The sequence below is a fragment of the Pararge aegeria genome, chromosome 21, assembly GCF_905163445.1.
Source record: "Pararge aegeria chromosome 21, ilParAegt1.1, whole genome shotgun sequence".
In the NCBI taxonomy this organism is placed as follows: Eukaryota; Metazoa; Arthropoda; class Insecta; order Lepidoptera; family Nymphalidae; genus Pararge; species Pararge aegeria.
Window position 1 is genome coordinate 7,818,030 of NC_053200.1, and position 20,335 is coordinate 7,838,364.

The 20,335-nt window shown below is 35.9% G+C and overlaps 3 protein-coding genes across 3 annotated transcripts; 2 read left to right on the top strand and 1 right to left on the bottom strand.

Annotated features, from left to right (window-relative positions):
• The first annotated feature begins 3,305 nt into the window (after nucleotides 1-3,305).
• Nucleotides 3,306-8,015, top strand: LOC120633073 (allergen Tha p 1-like). Its single transcript, XM_039903166.1, has 3 exons — nucleotides 3,306-3,352; nucleotides 6,261-6,448; nucleotides 7,765-8,015. The coding sequence occupies exons 2-3, from the start codon at nucleotides 6,262-6,264 to the stop codon at nucleotides 7,950-7,952; spliced, it is 375 nt and encodes a 124-aa protein (XP_039759100.1). The 5' UTR covers nucleotides 3,306-3,352; nucleotide 6,261; the 3' UTR covers nucleotides 7,953-8,015.
• Nucleotides 8,016-9,246: 1,231 nt separating this feature from the next.
• Nucleotides 9,247-11,615, bottom strand: LOC120633069 (allergen Tha p 1-like). Its single transcript, XM_039903162.1, has 3 exons — nucleotides 11,470-11,615; nucleotides 11,002-11,194; nucleotides 9,247-9,465 (listed from the first exon to the last, which is right to left on the bottom strand). The coding sequence occupies exons 2-3, from the start codon at nucleotides 11,186-11,188 to the stop codon at nucleotides 9,254-9,256; spliced, it is 399 nt and encodes a 132-aa protein (XP_039759096.1). The 5' UTR covers nucleotides 11,189-11,194; nucleotides 11,470-11,615; the 3' UTR covers nucleotides 9,247-9,253.
• Nucleotides 11,616-17,104: 5,489 nt separating this feature from the next.
• On the top strand, nucleotides 17,105-19,010 carry LOC120633076 (ejaculatory bulb-specific protein 3-like). Its single transcript, XM_039903170.1, has 3 exons — nucleotides 17,105-17,125; nucleotides 17,671-17,864; nucleotides 18,709-19,010. The coding sequence occupies exons 2-3, from the start codon at nucleotides 17,684-17,686 to the stop codon at nucleotides 18,891-18,893; spliced, it is 366 nt and encodes a 121-aa protein (XP_039759104.1). The 5' UTR covers nucleotides 17,105-17,125; nucleotides 17,671-17,683; the 3' UTR covers nucleotides 18,894-19,010.
• The last annotated feature ends 1,325 nt before the right edge of the window (nucleotides 19,011-20,335 follow it).

Below are 20,335 nucleotides of genomic sequence, written 5' to 3' on the forward strand. Positions count from 1 at the left end.
CTGCTTATTGGAAATGCGAATGCAAGGTTTAACTACCCCGTGTCACGTTGCGTTGACCGTTGCCGAGAACAGCGGCAAGTTCTCTGCGATTTTTTTTCTAGGCATACGTTACCTAATTGTAATTTTTGTCACATTTATAATCGTATACTGTAAAAATGAAAAAGCAATCTGTTTCTTTGATGCGGAAGTAAAACATAAAACATTGTTAACATTCATTGCACATCGAAAGAAGGTTAAGGAAGGATTAAAAAATACATGTTTATATGTCTGAGATCTTGCGTAATATTTATTTTGGACGTATGACGGTGGGTAAGGTTGGTCTCAATTGCAAATAAACATAAAAAAAAACTGACCATGTTCATATTTTTAGTTTTGTACAATCAAGTTATTTGCAGGTACTCAGAAGTGTCTTTTAGACTCTTGGACTTTTTTTATAAATTCTAATAAGGTGTTATAAGAAGCGGTGATAGTTTAGTGTCAGAAAGGACTAGGGTTTCACTTTAAGGAGGTCGAGTTTGATTCCCAGCACACACCGCTAAATTTTCCAAGTTATGTGCGTTATAAGCAATTAAATTGTCACTTGCTCCAACGGTGAAAGAAAACATCGTGAGGGAACCTGCATGCCTGAGAATTCTCTATAACCTTCTCAAAAGCGTGTGGAGTCCACCAATCTGCATTGGGCCAGCATGGTGGACTACGGTCTAAACCCTTCTCTTTGTGGGTGACCCGTGCCCGTGCTGTAGTGGGCTGGTGATTGGTTGATATGATGATGATATGTAATAAGTATTTAAAAAAATTTTGGAGGTTCTTAGCCAAGGTACTAAATAACATCCTTAGTGGAGTCGGGCATTTCAGGCCTTGATATCCACGAGGTTTTAGTTAGGAGATTTTCCTACTCCAAATTAGGAAAAAAATAATAACAAGGTATATGAAATACATTTGTCACCTAAGTTGTTCGAGTAGTTTCTGTGAGGATTCAAAGCGCTGCGTTCTGAATTCATCTTCATCAATTTCATACAATCATCTCAATTTATACTTTTTTAGTTTTTATTCGATAATTTTATATCTAACCCGCCGCCAAATTGTATACTTTTTGTTAAATTTTTATTCATAATTTTACTATATGTTTATGCGGTGTATAATAAAAGTGTATTCATTCATTCATTCATTCTAAATTGCATCGTGTAAGCCTCTAGCAGGAGACAATAATAATTATAGTCTTTGATTGTATCCCCCATCACGGCCCACTACGGGCACGGGTCTCATCCTACAAAGAGGTTAAGGGGTGGACAACAAGAGCCGATAAATAAGACAGCACTAACCAAGGCATCCAAAGAACTCGCCAGCAATATGCCGTCTCGTGTCTATCAACCTGAACCTGAGGTGTTAAGCCTTATGAGCCTGTAATTACACGGCGGTAGTACTTCCTCGGACGAGGTCTGTCACAAAAATCTAGCTCTACTACAGCTGTGGAAGAAGATACAATTCAATCCCTTCCCTAGGGAGGAAAATGCCATGCTAGCCGTGCTGATAACTTATCTGAGTGATAAGTCCTTATTCGTACAAGACACAAATATTATATTTCGTTCAAGATGCAAACACAATTTTTTTTAACTTTTTTTATACTTGCTTTATTTATTTTATGCTTTGATTCCGTGTATTTTGATTACGTCAAACACACGATTTTTTGCCCATACAACTTTTGAATCCAAACTGAATTGATCATGCATATTTGGGCAACTTAATTGTATTTATTGGTTATAAAAAAAAATCTCTTACGTCAATCTCGGTCATGTCACGGTCATGTCTATTAGTAGTGTCTAACGTTAGCTCAATGTCGCTAATGTTAAGCTAAATGTCGCTAAAGATGCATTCCGCATCATAGTTACAAAAGCTAGAAAAGATAAAAGTTACTCTTTTAACAAATTTTTTTATTATGAAAATTCAGCTTATTTTTTCATACTCCGCGAAAAGCAGGAGAATCTGTAATTTGTTAAATCTTTATACTCTACATCAGCAGATCTTCGGCAGTGTACCCTCCAGAGACCGCGTGTCGGTAAACGTAGTGTCGGGCGCCCCAACTAGATGAAGCGACGGCCTCCGAAAATTGGCAGGCATCGACTGGATGCAGAAAGCCAAAAAAAGGGAAAGTTGGCGCTGCTTGAAAGAGGCCTATGTCCAGCAGTGGACACACATTGGCTGATGATGATGATGATGATGATAAATCAGCATTTTAGCAGTGCTGTGTTCCAGTCTGTAGGGCGTTGTGGCCAGTGCACAGACACATGAGGCTTAACAGTTAGGCCGCAGGTTGATGGGCAAGGCAGGAGGTGTTCCTTGCACGCTTTGTGTTGGCCACCATTGATTTACTCTCAGGTGGCCATCTGCTTGGCGGCACATCTTTGCCAGTAGGGTGGTAAGAAGCCTCGTAGCCATCAAACCAGATTTGATCAGAGAAAATTCGAACTCACTGCTGCGGCAGTAAGGACAGCAATTTTTATACCTTCGTTAGATGAGCTGCTTTAAGAAGAAGATGAACTGGTTATTTTATTGATAAGCTGTAGCCCGCGACTTAGTCAATATAATATAAATCATATTAGTGTAGGGTATATGAAAACTACTTCATAATGTAAAAAATGCAACAGTACTTATGTTTAAGAAAGAAAAACAACAAACTCATTGTCGTATTTACAATATTTATGTATATGGTTTGTCGGGAAAATAAGTATACTGAGTTTTACTAATAGTAAAACCTACCAAAAAAAAAACCAAGAAACACGCTTGGAACAAAAAACCAAACTAATTTCTACCTTTTATTTTAGGTTTATTTATAAAAGCGCGTTTTCTTGGTTTCTCTTAAACTATTTTAGAGCAAAATTAATCGGTAACCCATTCACCATCAAATTTGATAATTGTAGTGAAATTGGCTAAAGAGGTCGCAAATTAAGATTAACATTCCTGCCTTATCGACAATAGAGGAAAATATAGATGTGTTTAATTAAGCTGAATTTTTATAGTAAGTGGGCCGCAAAGGTGTTGGTACTGATGTGAAAAAGGCAATTTAACTTTATAGTTTTTTTTTCGTAGTTATCCGAAAACCGGGCTTTTTAAGTGCAAAAAAAAACATTTTGTTTAACAAAATAATTGCTAAAATATTCACTTTCGTTCTCGATTAACGCAACTATCGACTTTTTATAATAACTTTTAAATGGCCGCTACCTCAAAGCTACACAGCCATGTTTACACCCATCATTTGACATGGGCGCGTTTTCCTCCCTGTATCACATATAAAAGATGGTTAGACGATATTGCACGCAGTATTAGCACAACCTAGGAACAAGAAACTTGAAACGTAAGTCTGAATCGTTTAACAAAAACTGATTGTTATTTATTTAAATTATATTATTGATATACCTATTATCTTATTACATCTTTATACTAAGTTAGGTACACTTGTATTTTCCCTCAGCTACGTTTGCGTTGGAATCGGTGTTTTATTTTGTTAATCAACGTATGAACTTAATCTAAGCTAATAAAAATGTAAACATAATTAATAACAGTAGTGAATAGACTTCGTGTTACACAAATATCGTGCACTATTGTGGCGTTGCAGTGATAACCTATTGGGAATTCGGCCCTCCTTTCGGGGGGATAAAGTTCGGTTCCTGATCTCATTAATCCTCTAACGTTTCGGTCTGTTTTACAATTGAATAGCACTTGTTAGAACGGTAAAGGTATCCTCGCGAGGAAAGCTGCATGCCTAAGAGTTCTTCACAATGTTCTCAACGGCGTGTGATGTCTACCAATTCGCACTTGGGTACCATACTGGTGGACTACGTCTTTAAGCCTTCTTAATTTGAGAGGTGATTTGTGCACTGTGATGCGTTCGTAATGGATTAATGATGAATGGCGTTTTTAAATTCAGAATAAACCGTTTAAAAAAAAATTTGCAAATCAGTCTATATATGACGGAGTTATGCCCGAACACCCATATAATCATAATTCATTGCTCTAGCTTCATAGCTTAATATAAATAAACTGTGAGATGCTGAAAACAAAAAAGTTTACCCGGCTAAGTTTGTTGTGGGCTCTCCTTAGACCAGGGCGCGTTTGGAACCCTCGTAGCTTTAGGTTTAAGATGGCGAACGAAGTATACCCATCCCCTTACAATTATGTAAACATATATGTATGAACGCTTCATAATTGAAAGTAGAAAATGTAGAAATTTTAGAAAATTACGCCTGTATTAATGTTCATTGAATATACTTATCGTTTTCTATGAAACCCGCATCGCGTTTTTGTCGTTAACGCTTTGCCGAAATGCGTGGTTAGAATAAACATCACGTGATAGGGTTAAAAAACCTAGGTAAGAAATACGTTTTTGCAGTTTGCAAATTTTATTTCGAAAACACTTTTAACCGGTTTACATATGTCCTTCCTATAGTACCTACTCTAGCGGCGGTTAGTGGTTTTTCTATCTATCAATATTATTTTGTTTTTTATCATCATCATCAATATTTTAGTATTTATGTATATATAGGTATATATGCAAATATATTTGTTTATTTATTTGCACCTCTTCTTGACCTGTGTTTTACGCCTTTGGTTGCCTGGAAGAGATCGCTATAAGGCCGCCAAATTGTATACTTAAATTTTTATTTACAATTTTTCTATTTGGTGTTAAATAAAAGTGTATTCATTCATTCATTCATCAATAGACTATAGCAGTTCCACTGCTGGACAAAATACCTTAAGGGAGGGTTTGTCTGTTATTTCGGTTTTCATTAATAAGTTGTATATAAAATGCAAAAATGATTTTTAAAATCCAACTGGTAGTTCCAGTGACTTAGTCAGTGAGTTTAAACTGCCAAGCAAAACTAAAAACTCTTCTGCATTAGTAACAGTTTATTGGAGTTCACACATAAAAAGACGGCGTAATCTTCTGGTCTGTTCTATCCTGTACGTACTCTACTTTACACTTGGACACCGCTCTTTGTCAAGGACCGTTTCATATTCCTTAGCCTTGTTATAGTACATTTCTTGATTCTCAGCGTTTCTCGAGGCAAACTAAACTTATGGTTAAATGTAACTTCCGGGATAATTCGGGTACAATTAAGTAAAGTAAATTATCTCATCAAGCTATAATTATAAGCTAATTGTATACATTGTTTCGTTATACTTTTCTTTTTGTTCTATGTACTCTTTGTGGTGTGCAATAAAAGTATATTCATTCATTCAAGCTATGTTTACTTAGCCTAGTGGGAGGGACTTGGGTTTTCTTTTTGAGGTGCTAAGTTCGAACCCCGGCACGCATCTCTAAGTTGCGTGCATTTTCAGAATTAAATCTCACTTGCTTTAACGGTGTAACATCGTGAGGAAACCTGAATGACTGGGAGTTCCCCATAATGTTCTCAAATACGTATAAAGTACTCCAATCCGCCTGCCACTCTAAGAGGCGACCCGTGGCCTATATATATATATATATATAGGCCACGGGTCGCCTCTTATACCATACCTATAATAAATTATATATACCATATAAGTAAACTTTAAATCAATCATCCCATTACCGGGCTGCTATATATATATATATATATAGGCCGTATATAGGCCGCGTATATATATATATATATATATATATATAGCAGCCCGGTAATAGGATGATTGATTTAAAGTTTACTTATATGGTCATCGCCATCATCTCATTACCATGTACACATTTCTCATGTAATGTACTAATCATAAGTGTCATCTATAAGCCTTCTTGCAGAAAGATATTTTCGACTTTGACTTTGCCTTTAAAGTTTTGTTTAAACGTATACATTGTTTGACAGGGTTTAAGGTTTAATACTAAACTAAGTAAGCGTTGCTTGTGTTATGGGTACTAAGATGACTGTTGAATATTTTTATGAATAATATACATAAATACATATAATATACAGAACACCCAGACACTGAAAAACATTCATGTTCATCACACAAACATTTTCCAGTTGTGGGATCGAACCCACGGCCTTGGATTCAGCAAGCAGGGTCACTACCCACTGCGCCACTCGGCCGCCAATCGGCTTTGTAATTATGAAATTAGAAATCATCTCAAATTCAAGTAATGTCATAGTTAAAATAGTTTAACTTGCGTGGCTAACACCGCTTAGCTTTTAAGTCAGAAGAAGAAGCTAGGCTGTGTGTAGTATGTAATGGAATGCGAATTGACATCTCAGATTCTAAATAGTTTTTAATGCTATTATTTTTCTTTATAGGATGAAGACTATCGTAGTATTTGCAACATTGGTGGCAGCGGCCATGGCTATCCCTGCAGACACCTACAACCCTACATACGACCACTTCAATGCTAAGGAATTGGCGGAAAATGACCGTCTGCTCAAAAATTACTTACTGTGCTTCCTCGACCGGGGACCATGCACGCGTGAGGGAACTGATTTCAAAAGTAACGACAGTTTTTGTGTTTTAAAATTTTATTTAAGTTCTGTAATGCCTGTTGAAAGAATGCGTTCCATTCAGCACGACCGACAATGAATCTTTGCAGTGGCGTTGCTTTTTTTTGTATTTCATAAGCTAAGCCCTTAACTGTAAACTCTCTTGGTGGTAAATTATGTCTTAGATGGTAGCGATCTAACCCGATAGTGGTGCGATATTTATATATGTAATCCTAATCGATTTCTACGCGGTATCGTACTAGAGTGGTTTCAGTTACAGAACGAAAACACATTTCTGAATGGATGTTGTCAGAAAACCGCTTGCCATACATATATTTGAGAGCGGTCCCAAGCAAGTACATGGGAACCGAGTATTCTTGCTTAGGGAACAAAATTTGGTTCCACATTCATTGAACCCACGAGTAGAATGAGTATGATCGTAAAAGTGACGCTTTTTTAATTGTTTACCAAAACGGATTTCGTTCAACTACAGACGGGAAATTTAAAATTAAATTGATTCGAGTATGCACGCCTACCTATAAACATTGGGAAAATATCAAGTCTTTCCGTTATTAATGACTCTACTAGCCTCCATTTATGTATTTGGAAAAACAAGAACACGGAATGCACTCAGTATTTTGCCTTTAATGAATGAAATGCCCTGTTCGTATATTGGATAGAAGCAGGCGTTACTTTGCGGAAATCCAAAATATATTATGAAAATTAAGCTTAATTTGCTATACCTACTCAGCGAACAGCAGGAGAATCTGTATGGTGTAATTTATAATTTCTTCAATCCGTATACTTCACACCAAACAGATCTCGGCAATGGACCTGAATTAAAACGAATGGTACATTGCTGGTAGTATACGGATTGAAGAAATTATAAACTAGACCATACAGATTCTCCTGATGTACGTGGAGTATAGCAAATTAAGCTTTATTTTCATAATTCCCCGATCGAGCGCCACATTGTAGCATTTCAATTAATAAGGGTGATGCTAAAGTGAAAAAGTACAGGCTTTTTAAGGGCAGCTACAATCAAAAGTACTAGACTTTAGGTCAAGAGCCATAATTACGCTAAGCTGGATAGACAGCCAGTCGTTGCAATGCATTCGGACCTTTGGTTCTAATGAGGTTCATTTACGCTGCATATTTTATTCTTAAGTCACTTTATCCAAAAAAAAAAATCATGGCTATTGAATTAATAATTGGACTTGCAGAATACTAACTAAGCTAAAGTCTAGCTCATCGCTAGTCTTGGGACGCCCACGCCGCAACATGAACATCATAATTTAGCTACATTCATTATTGTATTGTATTCCAGAGGTGATCCCTGAAGCACTCAGAACAGTATGTGCCAAATGTACGCCTAAGCAACGTGAGCTGGTCCGCATCGTAGTACGTGCTTTCCAGGAGAAGCTGCCAGAATTATGGGAAGAGCTTGTTAAGAAGGAGGATCCTACAGGCCAGTACAAGGAAAGCTTCAACAATTTCTTACAAGGAACCGATTAATTATTATTTATCACCAAAGCTGTAATGCAAAGGTTTCAATAAAAACTTTTTGAATAAAATAAATATAACCTTTTATTTATTTGAATAACTAAAGGAATATATAAGTAGGTACTTATATATTTCTTTAGTGAATGATCTTTCTCTGTCTATCCGGTTATCTGTTAACATCAGAAATCTAAATTCTTACTAATATTATAAATGGGAATGTGTATTTGTTTGTATATCGTTCACGTCCAACTAAGCGCCAATCAACTTAACTTTAAGAGTATATGTATAGTATTAAAGACCTGAAGCTAATCTGGATAAAAAAAAACGTGTGAGCCGTCACGGGACGCCTGGCAGATGTGAAACATCGAAATTTTTATTGTTACAAACGAATTACAAAAATTCAATCATATAGCATGGCGAAGCGGCGCCACGGCCTGTGTCGCCACGCCAAAAATCAGGTTTACCCTCCGCCTATAGATGTTTCATTCACATCAAAAATAAACTGATTGAACACAACATTGCAGCAGTTTCGTAACAATAGAGTATATATGCAATAGGCATTGAGTTAGTTGAAAGGAACGAGAATTATGTAAACTACTTTTTATTCCGGGAAAACGAATGGTTTCCACGAGATATGCCAAATAACCGTAATAACCGCGGACGAAGAACAATACTAGCAGACGGGCAATAGGCAACAGCTCTATTTCTGGTTTTCAAAAAATCGTTAATCAAACCGAAAATATTTTGTGATTGTTGTCTTATACCTATGTTACTATCGTTCCTATGAATTTGGTTTGATACCCTTCTTTGCAATTATGTGTAGGTAAAGTACCATATGTACTTTTATATATATTGGTATTGTTTAATTGCTAAATACATACTTTTAATGTTACTAAGTTTTTTATATAGTACTAGTGTCCTTCTGGGGTTACCTCATAAAATTCGTTGTGATTGAAATGATTTTTGCTATCGACTTATCTATAGTAAAATATCATGCTTAACCACGTCCAGTGGAGTGCATAGAGGGTATGCACAGGGTATGCAGGTGATATTAAATGAAGAAAACCTCCAGTACGAGTTGTAAAAAACTTACGGATAGGCATTGTAAGAGTTATAAAAAGCCTACCCATAACTATTTATAACTCCTATTGGAGATTTTCTTCATTTGATACCACCTGCATACCGTGTGCACACCCTCTATGTACGCAACTGACCACGGCCGTGCTCACCACAACGCCAGGAAGGTCAAAAAGCCTTTTGTATTTCAATCAATTGATAAGTGTATAAAGTAAAAATAAAACTAAAATTTATACTTAATGTTTCATTTTTAAAGCCGTAATATCAGAGTTGTCCAAAAATTGAGTGAATGCTTCTCTAAACTCGCCTTTTGGGTCCTCTTTGAGAACGAGTTCTTTCCAAAGATCCGGGAGTTTGCTTTGGAAGGCTCGAGCCACAGTGCGCACCAACTGCTGCTGTTTGGGCGTGCATTTTGCGCAACTCGTTCTTAGGGCTTCGGGGATTATCTCTGAAAATATATATGTACTCATTAATTTAAAAAGAGGAAATCTATTACAAACATATTATTCTATTACGCTTTTATCAGATTTGCCATCCAAATGCTTACGCATAGGTAAGGTAGCAGTAGAAATCAGCATGGCATGGCGGTTGTACTTCCCCGGAGCAGTTCTGCCATTAAAAGCTCTACTATTACTACGAGTATAATGCTGACTTTCTGCTGCCAAGCAGCATTGCTTTGCTCTGGTATGAAAAGAGTTGTTGCCGGTGTAATTAGAGACACATGAAGCTGCGCCTCAGCTTGACACACACAGGGTGGCAATTTATAGGATGTGTTCTTTACATGCATTGCGATGTGTAGCTCTGTAAGGCGATGGTTTTCCATCCGCTTAGTCTGTCAATTATAACTATAAACGAAACTTGCTTCAAACTCAAATTCAAAATTTCTTTATTCATGTAGGCCTATGAAGCACTTACGAAGCGTTCATACATGTATGTTTACATAATTGTAAGGTGATGGTGATAACTCCGTTCGCCAACTTAAACCTAAAGCTATGAGGGTTCCAAACGCGCCCTGGTCTAAGAAGAGCCCACAAAAAACTTAGCCGGGTGATTTTTTTTTTTTGTTTTCACCATCTCACAGTAAAATTATATTAAGCTATGCAGCTAGAGCAACTAACACCCAAGCTTTTTTATCCTTTAAGTAACCCTTAATATTATAAAAGGATTTTTCTGTAAGCTTACGTTTTATATAAACTTTGAATTTATTGAGAGACAAAGATTTCATTTGGTAATTTGTTATAAGATAATAATATACAATTGCCCTTGAATGATTTTGCAATTTTGTGTAGCACAACGAGTTTATTTTTGCTTCTAAATTTAATATTGTTACAGTCCATTTTCTTTGTGAATTTTGTTATATTTTTAATGGACATAAATTAAATTTTCAAATATTACCTAAACGGTGAAGGAAATTATTGTGAGCAAACTTGCATGCATAAGAGTATTCCATAATATTCTCACAGGCATGTGAAGTCAGCAATGGGCCAGCGTGGTGGACTGCGGCCACTGCCTTTTCCATTCTGAGAGTGGAGAAGTCTGTGACCGTACTACTGTCTGTGACGTGCCCTTTTGTGGGCCAGTAATGGGTTGGTAAAGATACTGATGAAGTTACCTTAAATATAATACCGATCATGACGTGCCCTTTGAGAAAATATGATTCCATGTTTTGTATAAAGCTATACTATATGTGAGCGAGGTTTTGATATTATAAGCCTTTATGTCCTGGCTTTTAGGAGAAACTTATATTTATATATGTTATATGTTATATGTTACCTCGTCAAGGTCTGTTTAATGACTTCAATGGAACTGTCATGCCGGTAAACTCCGTTTAATGGGGTTCTAGCAGTATTTCCACTGTCATGTATTTAATAATGTCATGTATCTGGTAATAGGAAGCTGGAATAAGCTGAACACAACTTAAAATTACTCTCTCAGTCCTTTAATTGGTTATAATAATAATAAATTTGTTAAAAAGGTATCTTACTTTTTATGTCGGATCCTTCAGCAGTGCACGGTCCCTTTTCGAGGAAGCATTTTCCGTAGCTCCTGAGTAGACGTACATTCTCCACCAGATCTTCAGCGTTGAAGTTATCATACTCCGGGTCATAGGTTTGCGAAGGGATGGCGAGCGCCATCGATAATAATGTCATCAATATGACGATTGACTGCATACTGACCTTTAAAAAAATACGCCATTATAACATACATTTCACAACTTCGTCTGTTGCGAGACTTCGGCTGTGGCTAGTAATAAGCATATCGACAAAGACATGCCAATGCATGCGAAAATTAAAGATAGCAGTCATTTGCCCCTAACAAGTTAACCTTTTGCCATCTTAGATTGTACAAAACTTAATTGTTTCTTCCACGTAAAATGTAGTCAATGGCTAGCTTGTAATTAAAAAAAAACCTTGATTGCTCTATTCGATAGGTACGGTACAGAAAATCTTACCTGGCCTGGCTAAAGTTGGTTCAAGTGAGGATACAAACACTGCGCTAGATCCTCACAATTTTGATTCACAAGTTAAAAATAAATCTACCTCACTTTATACTCTCTTACTATGCTCACTTTTAATTATTTGTGCGTGCTTCCCTGAGTTACAATTTAATAATAGCTAAAATTATTAGATTAAAATCTTTTTATTTACGTTAAGCAAATGAATCAAGCATTTTATCACGTACATATAAATTAAAATGGCCAGTAAACCGAAAGTAAGAATGCAAATATCTCCGATATCAAGTTAGCTGACACAGCACGATGTTTGCATGCCGGACATACTTACTTGATGTACGTACGCGGTTGATTCGAATAAAAATAGTTAAGTCGCTTTAAAAAGTTTATCTAATTAGTTGGGCATAAATAGAGTTGCATAAGTAGTTAGATAGTATGTCTTACAATAGATCACGAGGACCTGGATCTATTCCTGGGTCAGTCAAAAATGTTAAGGTTTTCTGTTAAGAAATTCTCATTTCTCATTATCTCGATTTTACTTAGGAAAGAACCTATATGCCGTCGGTCCCTGTTGTTATCACTAATATGGCGTTATAATATTCCGAAAAAAACTCTGTGATACAAGAAAGGCTTTTATAGCATAGAACCGACATTGGCTACTAATTGGCTTATCACACATTATAAGTGTCAATAACCGCCGGAGCTTGATGTGCTCTTTCAGGCACGGAGTTGGACACCACCAATTTCCAAACTCCGGGGCTGACACTATTTTTTTTTACCTGACCTGCGCATATAACTCACGACTGCGAGATCCGTGTTTGAACATGTCATGTGAACCTAGACCAGCAAGGAAGTACACGCTTTCCTTATTGGCCGGTATAATATTACAATGCCTCGTTGGTCGTTGGTTCGAATCACGGGTCAGGCCGATACTAATGTAAGGTTTTGTGTATTTTTTTTATAAAGAATTTTCTTATTATAAAGAATGTTCCAGTCTGGTAATTAGGAAATTAGCGGTGCGTACCTACCGTGCCTCGGAGGGCACGTAAATCCGCCACCGGTCCCTATTATTATCATTTTCCTTGCAGTAATGGTTTTAAAGCCCACCAACCCGCATTGTAGCAGCATGGCTATGCTCTAAAACCCTATGCCCAGCTGTGAGACGTTAAAAGCACTGATGATAATATTATTAAGTGATCCTGTCTTGCACCTATAGGCCACAACAAGCGCATCATTTCCGTCTTGCTACTCACTAAGTTATTTTATAACTATTTTCATGGTATTTTGATTCAAAGTCAAGATTTTCGTTAGGTACATCTAAGGTTTTTGAATTTGTTAATTTTGTATTATTAACTCATACCGTTAAAATAATCTGGATAAAAAAAAAAAAACTATGTCCGAACGTAACTTTGATTTGAAATAAATATAAATAAATAAATAAATAACTTTGCAATACCCCAAAAGTGGATGTGTATACTCTGTGTCCCTACGTACCCATAACTGCGCTTCAAAGTGGAGCAATTTTTTATACGTGACAAGCGGGCGATGACGCCTTCATGGCCGGTTAGGTTGCCTTTAGTTTCCTTGTGGTGCTGGAATTCCTTGTTGCACGGCTACTTAATACCTTATTGCTAACATATTTACGTACTTACAGTCTAACGTGGAAGGCTGGTAGGGGACGTACGCATCGCGCCAAACATCACGTGACGCGATCGCGTTACCTAATAATTAGCACGAATGCACAAAAATATACCAATTATGCTACGGTACCCATGCACGCTGGCCATATGCCAAATCGCTTCGCGCAAACTTAAGGCTAGTCGCGTCGCCGGTCGTCGCTGCACGGTAGCATGCTTGGTATATTTCCATACATTTGTTTCATTCTGTTTTCTGAGTCCAAGGCCGTGGGTTCGATTCTCACAACTGGAAAATGTTTGTGTGATGAACATGAATGTTTTTCAGTGTATGGGTGTTTATCTGTATATTATAAGTATTTATGTGTATTATATTCATAAAAAAAATTATTCATCAGCTATCTTGGTACCCATAACACAAGCTACGCTTACTTTGGGGCTAGATAGCGATGTGTCTCTTGTTGTAGTATATTTATTTAATTATTTTATATAATAAAAAGTAAAGTACATCTGCAGTCGTTGAAACGCTGTCGCTGACACATTTGCAACTTAAATTGGTGGACGGCTACCGTTGATATCGTTGTAAAGAAAGATTGAAAACAATAAAAGATAAAACTTTAAGTCTACACAACAATTAAAAGAACGATGTGATCCCAAAATGATCTTCGCTCAGCAAATTTGCTGTGTCCGTTGCCAGCACTTATCTTCCTTGAAGCCAGACGTGACGTTTGGACGATAGACACTGACAGAGCACTGCTTAAAATTGAGTAAGACTGTTTTCCACGTATATATACGATATACTAGAAAATACAAGTATTAAATATTAAAAATAGATGTACTTAAATGTTACTATTGGCAACTCTGGTATAATGTTTAATGCTTTCTATGAAAGAGAAAACTGCCCACAATCGTTACATCAATCCGTCCAACCCCGCAATGTGTATTGTCAGGTCCATTTTGCAACTTGCATACTTGGGCCCATATAAACCACATACTAGGGTACGTGGCCAATTCCCGTTAGGAGATAAGTTAAACAATCTTCATTTTATGCAGTAATAAGTTTTATTATAAACTAATTTTATTTTCGAAATTCGAAGACTAAAACAATTGAAAATAAAATAACACCAAGAATACTAGGCACTAGGATTTAGGTAAGCTATATCGAAGTATTTGGTGTCGGGGTTGTACAACCTGTTAGCTTCACTAATAGATACACCTCTCTTATATGCGTCGATCCACAGTGCCATGTTGTTTTTCTGCTCAGAACTACATTTTGGGCAAGCTTCTTCGACAGCTTTTCTAAAGTTTTCTGCGGAACAAAGAAAATCGATAAAATATTTATACACAGTGTTTATGTTTGTTGGTCATCCATAAGTAATCGGTTGAATGACTGCACCGATGTCGATGAAATTTTGTATAAAATAGCTTCTTGCATTCTGAAGTGACGTGGTGAGTTTGAGCTCTAAACCCAGTTGTCCTTTGAGTGAGGGGGCTTGTGTCTTGGGAAATGCTTCCTCCCTCAGTTTGAGAATGATGATTTAAGCTTTTAAAACTGGGAAGAATAGTAGTAGGTAGTAATTTATTATGTCATTTACCTCTGGTAGTTGATATTTTGTTTGCGCAATTTTCACCGGGACGGCATTCAAAAAGATATTGCAGAGAAGGAGATTTGGCAAGCGAATTAAGGTCCAGCGTTTGTGCTGTTACGAAAGCAATTAATCCAAAAAAGATAATGGATTTCATTTTGAGCGACACCGTATCTCCTGAAAGACGATAAAATGAATAAATTAATAACTACAACATTTAATAAATTAAAAGTATAAGTTACACTGGACCCAAACTGATTTAGCGAGCACTTGAGTCGAACATACCTTGCGCATCAGTAAAATGAATTCTCTATCACTGTCTACTCTTATATTTTGTGAGATTTGTTGGAAGTCTTTGTTGTATTTTGTTTTTATATAATTTTATAAGATAATAATACTAATTCACGAGACGATAATGCTAATTGCACAATTAACAATTAATGTTTAATTTAATTTTGTTTATCAAACTTAATTAGTAGTTATGTGAATGGGTAGTTCACACTAGCACAGTATAAGGCCGGGGACAAAGATCGTATCCAGTATTGTAAGATTGACAAAGATTGTAGATTGTAACACTGGAGAAGTTTACCCCTGTTTGATATTACACGTATATTATTAGGATATTATTTTCACCCGTGCTCTGTAGATAAAACTATTGGATAAACTATGGGAGAAGATCATCATTTTGTACTTTGAAAATATCTCATGCCCATGCCGTACTATTTGTAAAAAAATGTCTGTTTGTGAAAAAAAAAATCCAAGCGGATAAAGGTATCGAAGATATGAAAAAGGTTTTGGTTAAATAAGATAATATTCCGTAGTTTTTTTTATTATTAATAGCGGGCAAACGAGCAAGTGGGTCACCTGATGTTAAGTGATCACCGCCACCCATAAACATCTGCAGCACCAGAGGAGCCACCGAGGAATTGGTTTATCCGCCCCTTGAATAAACCCTAAATTGTATTTTTCAGGAAACACATCAGATGGGAGATTGTTCCATAATTTGCAAGTGGGCAGTAGAAAGGATCTGGTATTTCGAACAGTATTAGAATACCAGATGATGAGGGTGGAATTTATTTCTACGGTGTGAGGTGCGGTCAGAGAATAGGGAATGAGGTATCAACGCAAACGTAGTTACGTAATATTGTTAACATTAATCGGATAGACACCTAATAGGTTTACCATTAGCCAGTATCTTTGTGATTGGCCACCCATAAGATTTTTACTAATATCGTCTGACGTCATTAAAAAATAAAACAAAAAGAACAGACATAATTAAAAAAAAACATAAACATCCTAATAGTTAGAAATTACCTCGGTATGGTAACTGTTTACACCAAAATATCGCAGATCTGGCATACTGTATTTACCCGCCAGACTTTTCCTGCACCAAATGAACCTTTGCGGTCTATAACCTATGAGGACTTTATCAGCATCTTGAAATATTTACTTAAACTTAGCGGAGCCAGCAGAATTGCTCAAAAATTTGCATATATGGGCGATATAATATGATCTAGTCTAACGGGCGTTTGAGAATATAATCAGCTAGTTTAAGAATTTCAACGCCTGGATCGCCTATTGCCAACCGATCCATGCGATAAAATCTGTAGCTGTGACTCATTGTACGATCTATATAAGAGATATACTTTTTTGCTAACACTGCATCCTGGAGACTTTTATATACAAAGGATACTGGACTACCAAAAGAAAAAGAGTAAGAAAAAGGGGTTTTAAAACCATAGAAAGTAGTGATCTTGGGTATGGTCAAGTATTAAAACAGGTCGATTTTGAATCCAGTTTATGATGTATCGAAATATAGCTATCTCTTTCAGGCAACCATAGACAAAAATAGTTGCCAATAAAGTTACAAAGCAAAATAAAAAAACTGCATTTGCGGTTCACTAATAGTTGGCTCTTTTTCACACACTCATTATTAACCACCAATTGGTCACAGGTAAAAACCTTGGTCAAGGTTTGTGATTTAGTCGAATATATTATTTTATTTTAACTTTGTTTATACTTCGTACGAAAATAAGTCAACTATTGCCACTTTATTGCTAATTATAGATTTAATATCCTCCCCTGTTTAGACGTATGAAGTTCCTATAACTGCGGAAAAATTCTGGGTCACTAATTTAATAGCTCCCGAATAAAATTACTATAGGTACAAACAGATAGGCATGTGATAAAACTTAAAGGGCTCTTTGCACTACTGTAGATCGTTAAAAAGTGGTACCCAATGAGGAGACTAGTTAAGCTAATACTGGAAAAATACTCGGTAGCATACAAGTTAACTAAGCGCTATTTGGTGACAACGCAAATCTGTTTCAAAATTAACGTAATATAGGAGCAATTAGTAACACATTCCTATAAATATCTGGATAGCATTTAATTGTCTGTATTAGACGAGCTGTTTTCTCGTTACAACAAGCGCGGGTATGTATTTATATTTGTAAATAATTTATTCATCATAAATAATTCTTACGAGATAAAAAATCGTTAATATAATTATTATTTTATATTACATTTCAAGTTAGCCCTTGACTGCAGTCTAAGGTGGTTACGGGCTCACATGTTAGGAGTATAACAGGCGAGGGTACGGTGCCTAAGGCGGACGAGGAACGATACATTGGCAGCATTTTTTCGTTGGTAGTGTCCACCAGCCCCGGCCGTAACCTCCTACCAGACGTATATTATTTGAATTTGTCAGAAGATATCCTGTACTAAATTTCAAGAAGTTCGGCGGTTGATGACCAATAAAAAACTATACTTTAAGAATGCTAATGTTTTAATAGAATACGATATAAATTTGCTTAACCTTAAAAATCGATAGGTATACTTAAACAACTATAACAAAATAAAAATAAAAGGACATCAAAGTGATGGTAAATGGTTTTAATTATATCGCCATATAACACAGATCCCTAAAATACATTAATGATTTAGCAAAAAAACTAAGTAATATTTATGATTTGCTCCAGATCCTATACTAAAATGAAACTCGTACTTATACTGTTGGCGCTTGTCGGCTTTGCGATGACTGAGGATTTCTATACTACCGGCGATGACAACATTGATGTGGATGCTTTTTTTGCCGACCAGCCTAGAGCAAAGCAGTTCTTAGACTGCTATATGGATAGAGCACCTTGTCCCGAACTGGCAGATAGCTACAAAAGTACGTATTGTTAGAAGTTTGGGTTCCGGGGTTTGAATACTAACACTGAAGTTTGGTGCTGTTATGCCGAATTCTGTAGTTTTACTACTCCTGGAAAGAACTCCACAACACAAGTTACAGTTCCCCAAGGACTCCACTAATTCTTGGTCAGGTGTTTTAGACAAATTTAAATTTAAATTTATGATTTTGTATATTCAAACAAGTGATGTTTAAAATTTTTCGAGAAATCTCAGATTTCTGTAAAAGTTTGAAGGGTTGTTAGACCCATTCTCACAAGGATCCTTGTTATTTTCTTCTGATGACAAAATTTTTCTGAGCGTAACTTTTAAGGAAATTCTAGAATGTTCTGTATCTAAAGATTTCGTAATTTATTTTAAAACATTTCTTATCTTAAACAATACAATTTTATCTTTCCGAGGACTAACAAGATGTGTTGCAGCCCGATTTGAATAGCCTATAACGGTACACTGATGGACTAAATGCGTCTACCAAGGGGAGAGATAGCCCATAGTCACCCCGCTGGGCAGATTGGTTGATGATCGCAGTAGATGGTAGTAATAGCAAAGAGGACACTGCTACCCGTTCTCTGTTTTTTTCCCTTAGTCGTCACGTGCGACACCCGTGGGAAGAGAAAGGGGCGGTGGCAACTTTATTATGATCTGCCGTCATCTCGCGGCAAATATTTTAGAATATAACTGCATGTTATTCCGATCCAAGAATATTATTAAAAAGTTCGACACCAGCCTGTGCGAAGTGATTTTATTCAGAAAGGATACAAACACCCAACTTCCTTATACTCATTAAATCAAGCAGACACTGCGTATAAAAAAATGCATTTTTTCAGAAATATTTCCTGAGGCTATTGCACAAGCTTGCAAAAGATGCAACTCAGCTCAAAAACATATTTTCTGGAAGTTCCTGCAGGGATTAAAGGCCAAGTATGCTGAAGAATACCAAACCTTCAGACAAAAGTATGACCCTGAAAGCAAATACTTCGAGAATTTGGAAAAGGAGATATCTAAATATTAATTTATTCATAACAAATTGTTATGACCTATAAACTTGTAAAAGAACGATCGCAACTTTTTATCATTCGATATTATGCCTGCTAACGGAAGTCATTTTGGGTGTACTAGTTTTTCTAATAACTGTGTTCAAAGAATTATATGCTTAAAAAAAAATTAACATTTTTTTATTGTTGTCCCAGAATTTTTATAGACCTAAGTCCTTTTCATAATCGAAACAATAAATTTTAATTCATGTTGTAATAATATATTAAACCAACTTCTAAATGTGGAGAATTCCTCAATTATTTGCGTAGTTTGGTTTTGTTTCTACATGCGATACGTCTCACCTTTTGCAGTTTATTAATATTTATCATGAAACTAAATACTTTATACTATCATAGGCTGTTTCTCGATTTTAATGAAAAAAAAATCAAAATAAACCCTGATGTGACCAGGTAACATTTATTTAATATTAACTAGCTGTTCCCCCCGGTTTCACACGCGTATACAATGGGAAACGAAGTTTAATACACAACCTTAGTCGTAGACGAAAACTCCTCTCACATACATTTATTTAACTTAATTTATATTGATAAAGAAAACTGTTTTTTATAAAACAAGTATTTGTAATGTTTTCACCATTATGGATTAAATACATTTATTATGATTATTATTTTAATTGTTTAATATCTCCTAAACTAAACGACCTAACAACATGAAGGTTTATCAACATAAGAGCAAGGTGTATCAAAAAAAATTGCCTTAATAATAAAAATAGTTTATTTGTAAGGATTTAATAATTTATGCCTAATAATGACAGTTGAAAATCATATCTTTATAAATTGTTTTCCACTTAAAATTGCTGTTTATTTGTATTAGACAGGTTTATGGCTACACGGACTCCAGAAAAGATCGATTCAAGAACAATATTTTTGTTCTACATGGAATCTAATTTTATCAGAGCAAGCGAATAAAGCAGTACGTTAGCGCGTTTTGTTCGGGCTTGCTATACACGTATCTACTATTATTCCAGGCTGAAATCTTAATAAATAAAAATAGACAATAAGGAAAGTAGAAGCAATCAAATCTATTTCTCGTTTTCAACAAATTACTCGTATATTCTATTTTAAAAGTGGATATAAACAGTTGAAATGATCATAAATTAGTGTCATCTGCATATCGTCTGCGAAAGGTACAGAAGTCATTTGTGAGATTGAGCATACTCTTTTATAATATGATTCCTAAGGACCTTCTTATGCATAAGTTTATAGAATATGATAAAGCACATTTTTTACAGTGAGGTTACTATACAATTGATGGATTTCTTACTGATTAGGTTGCCATTCGGCTACGTTTTATCTCTTACAAGGTTGTAAAATGAATGTTAAAATGTAAAATGTAAATAGTTGATCAGCCAAAGGCTGTTGTAGAAAAGAGCGACTGCTGAGTTTCTTGCCGGCTTTT

Coding starts and splice junctions, on each gene's coding strand:
- LOC120633069 (XM_039903162.1), bottom strand. CDS start 11,188: ATGCAGTCAATCGTCATATTGATGACATTATTATCGATGGCGCTCGCC. Junction 9,466..11,001: donor TGAAGGATCCGACATAAAAA/GTAAGATACCTT, acceptor ATATATTTTCAG/AGATAATCCCCGAAGCCCTA.
- LOC120633073 (XM_039903166.1), top strand. CDS start 6,262: ATGAAGACTATCGTAGTATTTGCAACATTGGTGGCAGCGGCCATGGCT. Junction 6,449..7,764: donor TGAGGGAACTGATTTCAAAA/GTAACGACAGTT, acceptor ATTGTATTCCAG/AGGTGATCCCTGAAGCACTC.
- LOC120633076 (XM_039903170.1), top strand. CDS start 17,684: ATGAAACTCGTACTTATACTGTTGGCGCTTGTCGGCTTTGCGATGACT. Junction 17,865..18,708: donor ACTGGCAGATAGCTACAAAA/GTACGTATTGTT, acceptor GCATTTTTTCAG/AAATATTTCCTGAGGCTATT.